Source organism: Eptesicus fuscus, chromosome 8 (assembly GCF_027574615.1).
Source record: "Eptesicus fuscus isolate TK198812 chromosome 8, DD_ASM_mEF_20220401, whole genome shotgun sequence".
Taxonomy (NCBI): Eukaryota; Metazoa; Chordata; class Mammalia; order Chiroptera; family Vespertilionidae; genus Eptesicus; species Eptesicus fuscus.
Window position 1 is genome coordinate 97,425,404 of NC_072480.1, and position 13,474 is coordinate 97,438,877.

The window sequence follows — 13,474 nt, forward strand, 5'->3', positions numbered from 1 at the left end:
GAACGCCCCGTGGATTACGTGGTGCGAACCCCCAGCCCAAGGCCCTGGGAAGGTGCATGGGCTTTGGCAGGTGCAGGAGGGGAGAGGAGGGAGCTCCCTTCATCCTGGAATTCTGGCAAGTCTGGGGATGACCTTGGATCCCCGTGTAGGGATCTTAGGCGGAATGAGCCAGTGTAGCAAGAACTTGACTTTTCGCACGACCGGCGTGGCCCAGTGGTTGAGCGTTGACCTATGTATGCATCAGGAGGTCACAGTTCGATTTCCGGTCAGAGCACATGCCCGGGTTGTGGGCTCGATCCCCAGTGTGGGGCCTGCAGGAGGCAGCTGATCAATGATTCTCTATCATTGATGTTTCTCTCTCTCTCTCCCCCCCTTCCTCTCTGAAATCAATAAAAAAACAAAGAAAAATAAACTTGACTTTTCATTGCCATTGAGTGGATGCATGTTTTTCTTATGAAAGACGAACTACTGGGCACCCACAAGGGTGTGCGTGTGGGCCGTGAACCATGAGGCCGTGCACATCCCGCGGGTCAGGAATGCTCAGCTCCACGTCTTGATTCTCTTGCTCTTTCCATTGCTCCTGCCCTCTCTGGCCACAGAGAAAGCACATCCCTGCGTGTGCATGTCAGCGCACCAATGAGCCATTTTGTGTGGGCCGTTCCACGCCCCAGGGCCTGTGGCTGCACGTGGGGTGGGGGAGGTGCCCGACCCCGGCCCCTCCTGGCGGCTCTAGGTGCTCCCAGAGCCTGGGCTGCTCAGTCGCCAAGCCGTCGGGCCCTCATTGGCGTTCTCAGCACTTCCGGTTTCTAATTATTCCTTTTTTTAAATCGAGTCCGTTATATGTTATTTCAGAGGGCGGAACGGAACGGAACGCTTCAGCCCTCTGCGTGCATTCTTCCTGAGCCCCAATCTCAGCGTTTCTCTTTCTTCTCGCTCCCCCCGCAGTGTGCCACGCCGAGCTGAACGCCATCATGAACAAGAACTCGGCCGACGTGAAGGGCTGCACCATCTACGTGGCCTTGTTCCCGTGTAACGAGTGCGCGAAGCTCATCATCCAGGCAGGTAGGCGCGGGCGGCCCCTCGGTCACGCCCGCCCCTCGCCGCCCCTCGCCGATGGGTTTGATCCGACATCGCTGCTGTTTAGATCTAAGTTAATTGCACGATCGACTTCGCAGGATGCTGCCCGTGTTTTGTTTCTGAACGGTGCCAGGTATTCTGCGACTAATTGCATCCTCTGTGATTCTTAACGTGTTCCTAATTTCGTTTGCAACTTCTTAAACTGCAAGCTGCCGAAAAGCAGCGCGGGCTTCGCATATCGTTACTGTCAGTTTTCTGTCCTCCGGCATATCGTGCATAGATTACAGGGGAGGGGAGGGTGGCTGGGGGAGGGGTGGCGGTGGCGAGAAATGAGTTTCTGTCAGATACAAGGTCAGCTGGGAGGCTGTATGTGAAATTTTAATGTGTAGCCGATGTAGGGTAGATATTTGAGGACCTAACCATATCTCTGCGTTTTCATGTCGTAAGACTCCAGTGGTACCGTGTTAAGTTTTTCTTACCCCAAAGCGACAGCATTGTGTTCTGAACAGTTCACCTTTTTCACATTGTCACATCGAAGGTTCAGCCACACTCTGTCTCCATAAAACTCTCCGAGTGAGATTTAAAGGCTCACCGTGTGGGCCAGATGTGCAGCTTGGAGGGGCTGTTTGTCACGAGCCCGTGGGTCCGTGAGCAGAGGGGGTCTGCCGGCGTCAGAGCCGGGGTCTCTGTGGCTCCCCCGCGGGCGCTGGGAGGTCCTTGGGGGACACAAGCACGAGGCGGTGCAGGCGTGGGCAGAGCCGCGTGCCCTGGGAGGCCAGCCCCCGGCTGTCCCTGGGAGCCGGTGTGGGGAGTGCCGGCCAGGCCCCCGCCTAAGGTCAGCGCCGCTGGGGAGATGGGAGAAGCCCCCGGTCTGCTCCGTGTGGGTCTGCAGAGCCGTCCAGGGAAGGCGCTGGTCTCTCCGATTTTGCCAGCACGCTCCCCTCCCGCCATGGGCCTCTCGAGTTCAATAGTAATTGCCTCGTGAGGAAAGAATGTCTGATTGCCCGCAGTAAAGGAAATTTGGAAATTTGTTTAATCGGATCGAGGCTTGAGGACTTGACATGTTTTCACTTTGCATTTGTTAAAAAAAAAAAAAAATCCATAAAGGCTGGAGGGCAGATTCCACGCCGCCTGTCCTGTCCGCTGCTGGACCGGAGCGGGCTCCTGGTTGCAGCCACTGGGCGGTGTGGACGCGCCCTCGGAAGAGGCGGTTCGTCGCAGACCCCGCCATTAGGTGGATGCGTGCTTTTCTTACAGAAGATGCACTGCTGGGCACCCACGAGGCTCCGGGGCAGCGCTGCCGTCCGTGGCGGCGTCACTGTGCTTGTACTAACGGGGCTTCTTGCCTTGTTGCCTTTTAAGGTATCAAAGAAGTGATCTTCATGTCTGATAAGTACCACGATAGCGAGGAGACCACCGCCGCCAGGCTCATGTTTGATATGGCTGGGGTCGCCTTCAGGTGAGTGGAGGGCCCGAGGCCTGATGGAGAAACGGGGTGGCCTGAGGCCTGATGGAGAAACGGGGAGGCCTGAGGCCTGATGGAGAAACGGGGAGGCCCGAGGTCTGATGGAGAAACGGGGTGGCCTGAGGCCTGATGGAGAAATGGGGGAGGCCTGAGGCCTGATGGAGAAACGGGGAGGCCTGAGGCCTGATGGAGAAACGGGGAGGCCTGAGGCCTGATGGAGAAACGGGGAGGCCTGAGGTCTGATGGAGAAACAGGGAGGTCCAAGGTCTGATGGAGAAATGGGGAGGTCTGAGGCCTGATGGAGAAACGGGGGAGGTCTGAGGTCTGATGGAGAAACGGGGAGGCCTGAGTCCTGATGGAGAAACGGGGAGGCCTGAGGCCTGATGGAGAAATGGGGTGGTCCGATGTCTGATGGAGAAACGGGGAGGTCTGAGGTCTGATGGAGAAACGGGGAGGTCTGAGGCCTGATGGAGAAACGGGGAGGCCTGAGGCCTGATGGAGAAACGGGGAGACCTGAGGCCTGATGGAGAAACGGGGAGGCCTGAGGCCTGATGGAGAAACGGGGAGGCCTGAGGCCTGATGGAGAAACGGGGAGGCCTGAGGCCTGATGGAGAAACGGGGAGGCCTGAGGCCTGATGGAGAAACGGGGAGGCCTGAGACCTGATGGAGAAACGGGGAGGCCTGAGGCCTGATGGAGAAACGGGGGAGGTCTGAGGCCTGATGGAGAAACGGGGCGGTCTGAGGCCTGATGGAGAAACGGGGTGGTCTGAGGCCTGATGGAGAAACGGGGAGGCCCGAGGCCTGATGGAGAAACGGGGTGGCCTGATGGAGAAACGGGGAGGCCTGAGGCCTGATGGAGAAACGGGGAGGCCTGAGGCCTGATGGAGAAACGGGGAGGTCTGAGGCCTGATGGAGAAACGGGGAGGCCTGAGGCCTGATGGAGAAACGGGGAGGCCTGAGGCCTGATGGAGAAACGGGGTGGTCTGAGACCTGATGGAGAAACGGGGTGGCCTGGGGCCTGATGGAGAAACGGGGTGGTCTGAGGCCTGATGGAGAAACGGGGAGGTCTGAGGCCTGATGGAGAAACGGGGAGGCCTGAGGCCTGATGGAGAAACGGGGCGGTCTGAGGCCTGATGGAGAAATGGGGAGGCCTGAGGCCTGATGGAGAAACGGGGAGACCTGAGGCCTGATGGAGAAACGGGGAGGCCTGAGGCCTGATGGAGAAACGGGGTGGTGTGAGGCCTGATGGAGAAACGGGGAGGTGTGAGGCCTGATGGAGAAACGGGGAGGTGTGAGGCCTGATGGAGAAACGGGGTGGCCTGAGGCCTGATGGAGAAACGGGGAGGCCTGAGGCCTGATGGAGAAATGGGGTGGTCCGATGTCTGATGGAGAAACAGGGTGGTCTGAGGTCTGATGGAGAAACGGGGAGGTCTGAGGCCTAATGGAGAAACGGGGAGGTCTGAGGCCTGATGGAGAAACGGGGAGGCCTGAGGCCTGATGGAGAAACGGGGTGGTCTGAGGCCTGATGGAGAAACGGGGAGGCCTGAGGCCTGATGGAGAAACGGGGAGGCCCGAGGCCTGATGGAGAAACGGGGTGGCCCGAGGCCTGATGGAGAAACGGGGAGGCCCGAGGCCTGATGGAGAAACGGGGAGGCCTGAGGCCTGATGGAGAAACGGGGAGGCCCGAGGCCTGATGGAGAAACGGGGTGGCCTGAGGCCTGATGGAGAAACGGGGAGGCCTGAGGCCTGATGGAGAAACGGGGAGGCCTGAGGCCTGATGGAGAAACGGGGTGGCCTGAGGCCTGATGGAGAAACGGGGAGGTCTGAGGTCTGATGGAGAAACGGGGAGGCCTGAGGCCTGATGGAGAAACGGGGAGGCCTGAGGCCTGATGGAGAAACGGGGAGGCCTGAGGCCTGATGGAGAAACGGGGAGGTCTGAGGCCTGATGGAGAAACGGGGAGGCCCGAGGCCTGATGGAGAAACGGGGAGGCCTGAGGCCTGATGGAGAAACGGGGAGGCCTGAGGCCTGATGGAGAAACGGGGAGGCCCGAGGCCTGATGGAGAAACGGGGAGGTCTGAGGCCTGATGGAGAAACGGGGAGGTCCGAGGTCTGATGGAGAAACGGGGTGGCCTGAGGCCTGATGGAGAAACGGGGAGGCCTGAGGCCTGATGGAGAAACGGGGTGGTCTGAGGCCTGATGGAGAAACGGGGAGGTCTGAGGCCTGATGGAGAAACGGGGGAGGCCTGAGGCCTGATGGAGAAATGGGGAGGCCTGAGGCCTGATGGAGAAACGGGGGAGGCCTGAGGCCTGATGGAGAAACGGGGTGGCCTGGACCCGTGTTTCGTTTCTGCCTGTGATGCCCGACTCCCCTCCACCTCCGGCGCCTCTTTCCCAGGGCGGCGGGCTGAGCCTCTCCGTGTGTTTTAGGGGCGGGTCGTTAAGAGCAGGGACAGAAGTAGTTGAAGCTGATCTGGCTAATAATTGTGCTTTAAAAAAATATATTTTTACTGATTTCAGAGAGGGAGGGACAGGGAGAAAGAGAGAGAAACATCAAGGACGAGAGAGAATCATTGATCCACTGCCTCCTGCACGCCCCACACGGGGGGCTGAGCCCACAACCACGCTCGTGCCCTGACCGGGAACCGAACCGTGACCTCCTGGCTCAGCGGTCCGCGCTCAGCCCCTGGGCCACGGCGGCCGGGTTGGTCTCGCTTTAATGTCAGGAGCTTTCCAGGGCTTGGGCTGATGGCTCTCCTAGCGAGAAACTGTTAAAAACTCACCAGTTTGACAATAGAACATTAAGCCTTTGTACATCTTGCGAGGGTGACTCCGGCACAGAACATTCAGGGTGACAGTACGCTGCGGGGGAGAGGCACCAGGAACCCTCTGGACTGGAAGCCGCTTAGACGTTTATGATTGCCTCTGCCAGGCAGAGCGTGGGGGCAGGTTTGACCTGCAGGTGCGTTCCAGCGCCTTCGCTTCATGGCGGACACCTGTTCTGAGGCTTGAGCTTCTGAAGCAGGCTCTTTGCGGTACTTCCGGCCAGCAAGTGGGGTTCTTGGAATCGGTGACACGCCTGGCCCCTCGCGTTCGTCATTAGGGATTCAGGTTGTAGGCCGTGAATCTGTTACGCTTTTTGAGACACTAAATCCACACTTTTTTTTTCACGTACTAATCATTAGACATTGACTCTTTATTGATTTTTAAAAGAATATGTGTCGTCCCCAAATATTTTCTTTTTAACTGTTACAGGAGGTACGTCAAGGAGTAAAGAAATGATAGTGGGTGTATTTCACGTCTGCATTTTTTAGAACACGTGTTTAAAAGACTCCTCGCTAAACTTAGCTGTTTTCTGGCTCTGTGTGTAAGAGGCAAAAGAAAATGGACTCTTTCTTTGTGTTCGAGTGATTTCACGTTGGCTCTAGAAATTTCCTAGAACATGAGATAAGTCTGGTAGGGGTCCTTTGCCCCCCAATAATTCATGTGCTCAGCCAGCTGAGGAGCCTGCAGCCACGCCCCCAGCATCGCCTGGGTCTGAGTCTTATGGGCCGCGTTCCTGTCTGCACGGGGCCCTGAAATTGGCTCCTATAGGAGAAAGTGCGTCCCCAGAAAATTTTCCTCCCCAGAAAATGTGTGGGTTAAGCCAGACCTAACAGATAACTTTAACTACTCACTGGATAATGCCATTTTATATATACATATATAATATATATTTTATATTATATTTTTTTTTAAAATATATTTTTTATTGTTGATAGTATTACAGATACCTTCCATTCCCCCCACTTTACACCCCTCCTCCTAGCCCCTACCCACCCCCCCCCGCCCCCAGTCTTCACCACCCTGTTGCCCGTGTCCGTGGGTTATGCCTGTAAGTACACCAGTTCTTTGGTTTATCTCTTTCGTTACATATTTTGTTTCTTCCATTTAGGAAATTCACACCCAAGTGCAGCAAGATCGTCATTGACTTTGATTCCATCAACAGCAGGCCCAGCCAGAAGCTTCCGTGAGTCCCATCCCATTGCACGGCCGGGAGTGGGGACCCCCTCCTCCAGGAGCCGGGGCGCCTTTCACCTGGAGTTACACGCAGCCTTCCCGTCCGGGGGGCTCTCCGAGACGCACATCTAAAGCACGCAGAGCCTCACCTCCCCGACTCCCTCCCGCCGCCCGGAATCTGCGTCCGATTAAGCTGTTGCTTTAGGGTTAAGATAACGGGGCCCTTGCCCGGCCCGTCTCGAGGGGCTGGCGCGGGGTGCCTGCCCCTTTGCGTGCTGGTTTGCTGGGGTGCAGGAGAGCGTCCCCACGCGCGCCGTCACCCACCGCACGTCACCGCTGCTGCACGCGGCGGCATGTGCTAGGCGGGCAAATGATGGCCATCGTGTCCTGCGGCAGAGCCGGCACGCTGATGGGAACATCTGGCCCACATGAAGCAGAGCGGGTAGTGCCCGTGGGAACACACGGAGGGCCCGCGTGGCAGCGGCATTGAGCTGTGTGCTTGGGAGTCCGGGGTCCCCCACCCCCAGACACCCGGAGAGGACGGCCGCTGTCGTCATGGTGGTGGCGGAGCTGAGTTCTGGACCCTTTCTCCGCGTTGCTGTCCTGCTCCCCCCGGGGAGTGGCCTCCTGTCCCTCTGGGGGTGGGGACTCCGGTGGTTTTGTTGTTTTTTCTGACTCCTGTGTTTTTATGTCTCATTTGTTGTTTGTTGGTCACATATTACATCGTTGTTCCCGAGCAGACAGCTCATCTTGTCGCCCCCAAGACCACATCCTGCTGCGGGGGCGGGGACTGTGTGGAGGGGCGGCCATCACGGGTCATTCCCAAGGCCACTCCCAAGGTCATTCCCAAGGTCATTCCCAAGGCTACTCCCAAGGTCATTCCCAAGGTCATTCCCAAGGCCACTCCCAAGGTCATTCCCAAGGCTACTCCCAAGGCCTCTCCCAAGGTTATTTCCAAGGCCACTCCCAAGGCCTCTCCCAAGGTCATTCCCAAGGCCTCTCCCAAGGTCATTCCCAAGGCCTCTCCCAAGGTCATTCCCAAGGCCACTCCCTAGGTCATTCCCAAGGTTATTCCCAAGGCGTCTCCCAAGGTTGTTCCCAAGGTCATTCCCAAGGCCACTCCCTAGGTCATTCCCAAGGCGTCTCCCAAGGTTATTCCCAAGGTCATTCCCAAGGCCACTTCCTAGGTCATTCCCAAGGCCACTCCACAGCCTCGGAGTAAGTGATTCCTAACCTGTAAGTGAGATGTGCGGCGATCCAGGTGCCTCCAGGCGGTTTTCGCCAGATCTGGTGGCGGGGCCTCATCTGCGCCCCCGGCTCCGGGCCTTCCTCCTCGGACACTGATCGCACCTTCCTGTCGCTGTGAGGGTGGGGGTGTGGCTGTCTGGACACCTGTCTCTAATCCCACTCAGTTTTTACTGAACGTGCTCAGTCAGCCCCTCTGTGAGAAAGTGGTTTCTTTACCCTAAAGGTGATGACTAGCTTTAAAGGGCTCTTATATTTTTATGAGTTTTTATTTTGTCTCTGAGGTTTTGTACTCCGTATTCCGGAGCATTTTGTAATTTGGCTCCTTACCAACGTTATTAAAATCTTATTAAAACCTACCCCAGCGAAGGATGTTCATTTTTATCTTGTAATTATGTGCCTGGTTCTCCGTTCCCGTCGTCCCTGCATTGTCTGCGAAGCACATTACATGTGTTTTAATGCTCGGGGGACAGTCTGAGGCAGGACGCCGCGTGCTGCCCGGGGCTGGCGGGCGGCAGCGCTGCTTCGTGGACCAGACGGAAGCCGTGAGGGAGGTTCTCTGACGCCCCCTCCCGGGCCCCTGCTCTCAGGGAGCTGAGTCAGAACTGAGCGGCCTTGCAGCAGCCCAGCGGGCGTCCTGAGAAGCGCTCGGTGGTGCGGGGTAAAGTCATCCCCTCCTCAACGTGGAAACTGGGTCCAGGAGCCCCAGACACAGCCCACTCTGCCAGCCTCTGCCAGCGGCCTCCACCCGCAGTCACTCTCTCGGGGACCGAGTTGTCTGCCCTTAGTGTCCACATCCGAGTGTGGCCGTGGGGGAGGCAGGGCTCAGGAGTGAGTGTCTGCAGGTGCCCAGCTGTTACTCATTTCCAAGCAGAGATTTTTTAGAAAGGTTTAAGAAGTCTTCGTTAAGTTAAAAGAATTGGAGGAGGGGCTGTGTGCACTGCTTACCGCTCAGTCGTGGAATTACGAGTGGAGCCATGGGACTCACAGGCCTGGGGCCCGACACAGGGTCACCCTTATTTTTGGCACCCCACTGCCACCTCTCCTCTGGAGCTCTGAGCTCCCTCTTGAACCCCAGTCTGTGTCTCTGCTTTCCTCCTGCTATTCTCTCTCACTCGCTCGCTCTCTGTTTTTAAATGTATCCTATATAATAAAACCCCAATATGCAAATCGACCGAATGGCAGAACGACCGGTCGCTATGACACGCCCTGACCACCAGGGGGCAGACGCTCAATGCAGGAGCTGCTCCCTGGTGGTCAGTGCGCTCCCACAGGGGGAGCACCGCTCAGCCAGAAGCCCTGAGCAGGGCTCACGGCTGGCGAGTGCAGTGGCGGTGGCGGGAGCCTCTCCCACCTCCACAGCAGCACTAAGGATGTCCCACTGCTGGCTTAGGCCTGTTCTCTCTCCCCTCCCCCGCCCCCTCGCCTAAGCCATCAGTCAGACATTCCCAGAGGGCTCCTGGACTGCAAAAGGGCTCAGGCCAGGCTGAGGGACACCCCCCCCCCCAAGTGCATGAATGTCGTGCACCGGGCCTCTAGTATGTTTATAATGTGGTAAAATACACATCACATCTTAGCTTGAACCATTTCTAAGTGTGGTGTTAAATACATGCACTCTGTCCTTCAACCATCGCCACCACCCATCTCCAGACCTCTTTTCCTTCACAAAACGGAAGCCCTGTGCCCTGAGCCCTAACTCCCCACTCCCTCTCCCCCAGCCCCCGGCCACCCCCGTTCTGCATCTCTGTGTGTGAGTTTGACGGCGCTAGGTACCTCACGGAAGTGGAACCCTACAGAACTTCCTCTGTGACGGGCTCATTTCACCAGCATCGTGTCGTCAAGGTCTGGCCGTATGTAGAACTTGTCCATGTCGTCAGGACCTCCCCCTTTCTGAAGGCTGTCGACCACCTTAGGTTAGTCTGCTCATGTTGATGGGCTCTTGGATTATCTCCCCCTTTTGGCTGCCAGTGCCTTTTGAACATCCAATGTTCCTCTACCATCATCCCCCTGCCCTGCCTCCCTGCCTACACCATCACCCAGCGTCCCAGAGGGTTCCTTTAAAAAAACACACACCAGGAAACAAACCCAGCCCTTCTAAGAGGCTGTTACAATGCTTCCTTTGCTCACCCGCAGGTTTCAGTGCCTCTTTGAAGACTGAGCGGGGATCCCGCTTCCTCTAGTTCCCCCACGCCGTCCTCCGTTCAAGGTGATCTTCTCTCTGACATCCTCCGCAGCGCCCGTCAGCAGCAGCCTCCGTGGCCATAAATCATGCGTGGGTGATGCCATCTCTTCTGCGTCTCCAGCCATTACGGAGGCATTCCACTGACCTTCTGTCAGGGACCTCTCCCTGCTCTCCCGGGACGGTGAACCGAGCACGTGTGTGTATCTCTGCTCCCACCTGCCCCCCTCCCACCACTGTTGGCCCCGTATCTCACGCAGAGCTGCTCGATACATCGGCGTCACACTCCCATTTAAAGGTTAGGAACCCGATCGCCCTTTGATTCAGTCAAGCAGCTGATCAGCAGCCAACTCCCTAAATTATCTTTCCGTGTCGATTTCCTCGTGAATGGCTAAAAACAAAAAAAAAAACAGTCAAATAGACTCTAAGAGAAAGAAGTCTCCCTGTGAGCCTCGGGGTTCATGGACACATTTGTCTCTGAGAGAGAAGGGAGGTTACTATTTAAATGTCCTCGTTTTAACTTCTGGGTTTCCGTTAACACATTCTTATCTGTGGTTTTGAATTGGGGATTTGGCAATAATACAGGCTCTTGGCAGGACGCCCAGAGATGAAGTTCCCGCTTAAACCCATCTGGTCAGGGGATGTCTTGATCTTTGCGGGTCTTCGATTCCTGTAGAATGCCAACCGTCGCCGGGGTTCTCTATGTTAACGTTTGCTGGTGAAAGTTCTTACATCTTGATGTTGTCAGAGATGCCATCGGCCCCGGGTTGCAATGGGCATCTTGTTACGGAATTGCTTCCTTTGGTGCGTGCCACGCAGCCTCTGTATTTCTCCTGCCTTTCCCCAGGTTTTCCCAGATAAGCAGGCATCGGTCATCTACGCGGCTTTACCAGACACCTGACTCTCCGTGGCTTAAATAAATACCACTCTATTTTTCTCACAGAGTAAGTACAGTTGTGAGCATTGGCTGGAGTTGGTTCCGCTGCTCAGTGATATCGGCAACGATGGAGGCTTTATTTCTTTTCACTCGGCTCTTCGGCATCCTGTCTCCCAGCTCGAGGTGTCTGCATTAAGGGCAAGAAGGAGATGGGAGGTGGGGTGGACATGAGGCCTCTCCCTTCTTTACCAGGGAACTTCCAGCAAGCATTCTTTTATGTCTCCTTGGCCACAGGTGGACCACGTGGCCACCTTAGCTGCAAGAGAGGCTGCCCGGGTGCTTGGCATGCCAAGTTCCATGGCGGAGGCTGCATGGGGGCAGGGGGTAACGCCTGTTACTAGTCATGCACTGCGTAATGACGTCGTGGTCTACGACGGACCGCATACATGACCGTGGTTTACCCTACGGCCTGGGCGTGGCTGTCCCATCCAGGTTGGGTAAGTGCGCCCTATGATGTTCACGCAACGACGAAATTGCCTAATGATGCATTTCTCAGATTGCTCCTGATTGGTTAATTCTTGGTACCAGAAATCCTTATGTTCCTGTAGAGGTACCTTATTTTTCACAAAGTGCCTTTGGAGCAAAAAGGGTAGGTAATTACTAATATATATATATATATATAGTACATTTTTTTGTAAGTCAATCAAAATTACACCTATTTTGTTTTCAGACCAGCAAAGAAGATCCTTTCTGGTGTGCCTCAGAACTCAGGAATTAGTTTATGTGTGCCATCAGACAAAAAAGGTTGAAAATCAGATTTAAAACAATAACTCCTTTACATGCTAACATAAATAACATATTTTTTATGGAAAAAAAGCTATTTTCCAGAGCAGCAAAAAAACATATATTTAGAGAAAAGAGTAACGTCTTACTTTTTGATGTCTGACTTCAGAGAAAACCATTAGTGTCATTTCTGTGCATGTTTTCTCTCTCTCGTGATAAGTTACTTTGATGGAAGTACATGAGGAAAATCCTCCCACAGAGATGTCGTTAGGAAAAGGCAGGGGTTCTAATAGCCTCTACAGAAAACGGGACATGTTCTCCTTGGATACCACACCACCACGTGACGCGTGGCGGTTTCTCACAGCGCAGCTGCTGTGTGGCATCGGAAATCACATTCACGACTGTTTCCCGTTATCTTACATTAAGATCCATGGGTCTCCCTGCTCCTTGGAATGGGTGTGTTACTCATGCACGGTACGATCTCCTTTGGAAAAGCATGCTTCGCCGCGTGATGTAGTTCTTCCGAACGGGGACACATTTCATCGTACAACATCCCCAAGTCACGGTGGTAAAGAGCACAGCTGATCTCATCAGAAACATCTTCTAAATACTGAGGTTTTCAAACTCACGGCGCCGGTCACAAGGTTCCCCAAACTCGGCGTTTATTTTGAAAGCTCGAGTTGCGTTACTTCATTGCCCTTGTAGCGACAGGCTTACTTCGTTCATGTTCAAGACGAATTTGTCCTGTCCCCGAATCTGCGTAACCGTAGCTGTCGGCCTTTCTTTCTAGTAAAAACGCTCTTTCGTGACCCGAGAGGCGCGTGGCGCTGGGGATCCAGCAGTAGAGCGGGTGCTTTCCTGTCGCCAGTGGCGGGGAGTGCAGACCAGGGCGGCATCGCCCTTCTTCTCATCCCGGGGGGCGGGGGGGGGGGAGAGGGGGAAAACGACCCAGGGGTGGGCCCTGGCCAGGGCTCGGCTTGGTTGGTTGGAGCATCATCCAGTACACTGAAAGGTTGCGGGTTCGATTCCTGGTCAAGGTGCATGCCCACATGGGTTTCTCTCTCTCATGGATGTTTCTCTCTCTCTCTCTCTGTCTCTCTCTCTCTCTCTCTCTCTCTCTCTGTCGCTCTCTCTCTCTCTTCTCTCTCTCTCCCTTCCTCTCTCTCAAATCAAGAAAACATATCCTCGGGTGAGGATGGAAAAAGAAAGACTCGAGGGTAGGGACTTAGTGCAGGTCCTACTTTACTCAGGCGCCGTCCAGGACATTCTCAGGGGGACCGGCCCCCTTCTCCCTCCTCTCTTTCTTCTCCCCCAGGTGTGTGGCCAGGAAGAGCACTCACTCGCACACGCTGGTGCCGCGGCCTCGATTCACCCACCAGCACCGTAGCCACCACCGCCTTTGTGACATCGGTGCAAATGTCAGCGCACGGACAGGGGCCAGTGGCACCTCCGCGGTGTCATGGCAACAGCGTGGACAGCCGGAACCCCTGGACGTGTCGGCAGGACCCTGCTTGGAGAACCGCTGCCTGAGGTCAGCACCTTTCAACCCCTTGCATCTCCGGGCACGGGAACTAATTACTGAAATTCTGCGGCACGCCAAAATGTATGTTTGCCACGCTGACAAAAAAAAATAGGTATAGTTTTAACGCATTCACGCCGGACGGCATTGATGCGTTGGCTAATGTCCTTTCTTTATTGGGCCATCCATCCACGGGAAGGCAGGTGCGTGCCCTGGACTCAACGGCCGGGTGTTGCGTGTTTGAAAACGCGGGGGTCACACCGGCTGGGAACCGCTGCCTTGGCTGTGACACCGGTCTGATGGGCACTTGGAACCGCTGCCCCTTCTAGTGA

The 13,474-nt window shown here is 55.6% G+C and overlaps 1 protein-coding gene across 1 annotated transcript in view; it reads left to right on the forward strand.

Annotated features, from left to right (window-relative positions):
* Window positions 1–8,113, forward strand: part of DCTD (dCMP deaminase) — a 34,918-nt gene extending 26,805 nt beyond the window's left edge. Inside the window, exons 4-7 of the mRNA XM_054720338.1 lie at window positions 946–1,062; window positions 2,440–2,536; window positions 6,475–7,378; window positions 7,739–8,113. Coding sequence (XP_054576313.1) covers window positions 946–1,062; window positions 2,440–2,536; window positions 6,475–6,553 — 293 coding nt within the window. The 3' untranslated portion in view covers window positions 6,554–7,378; window positions 7,739–8,113. The remainder of the gene's footprint in view (window positions 1–945; window positions 1,063–2,439; window positions 2,537–6,474; window positions 7,379–7,738) is intronic.
* The last annotated feature ends 5,361 nt before the right edge of the window (window positions 8,114–13,474 follow it).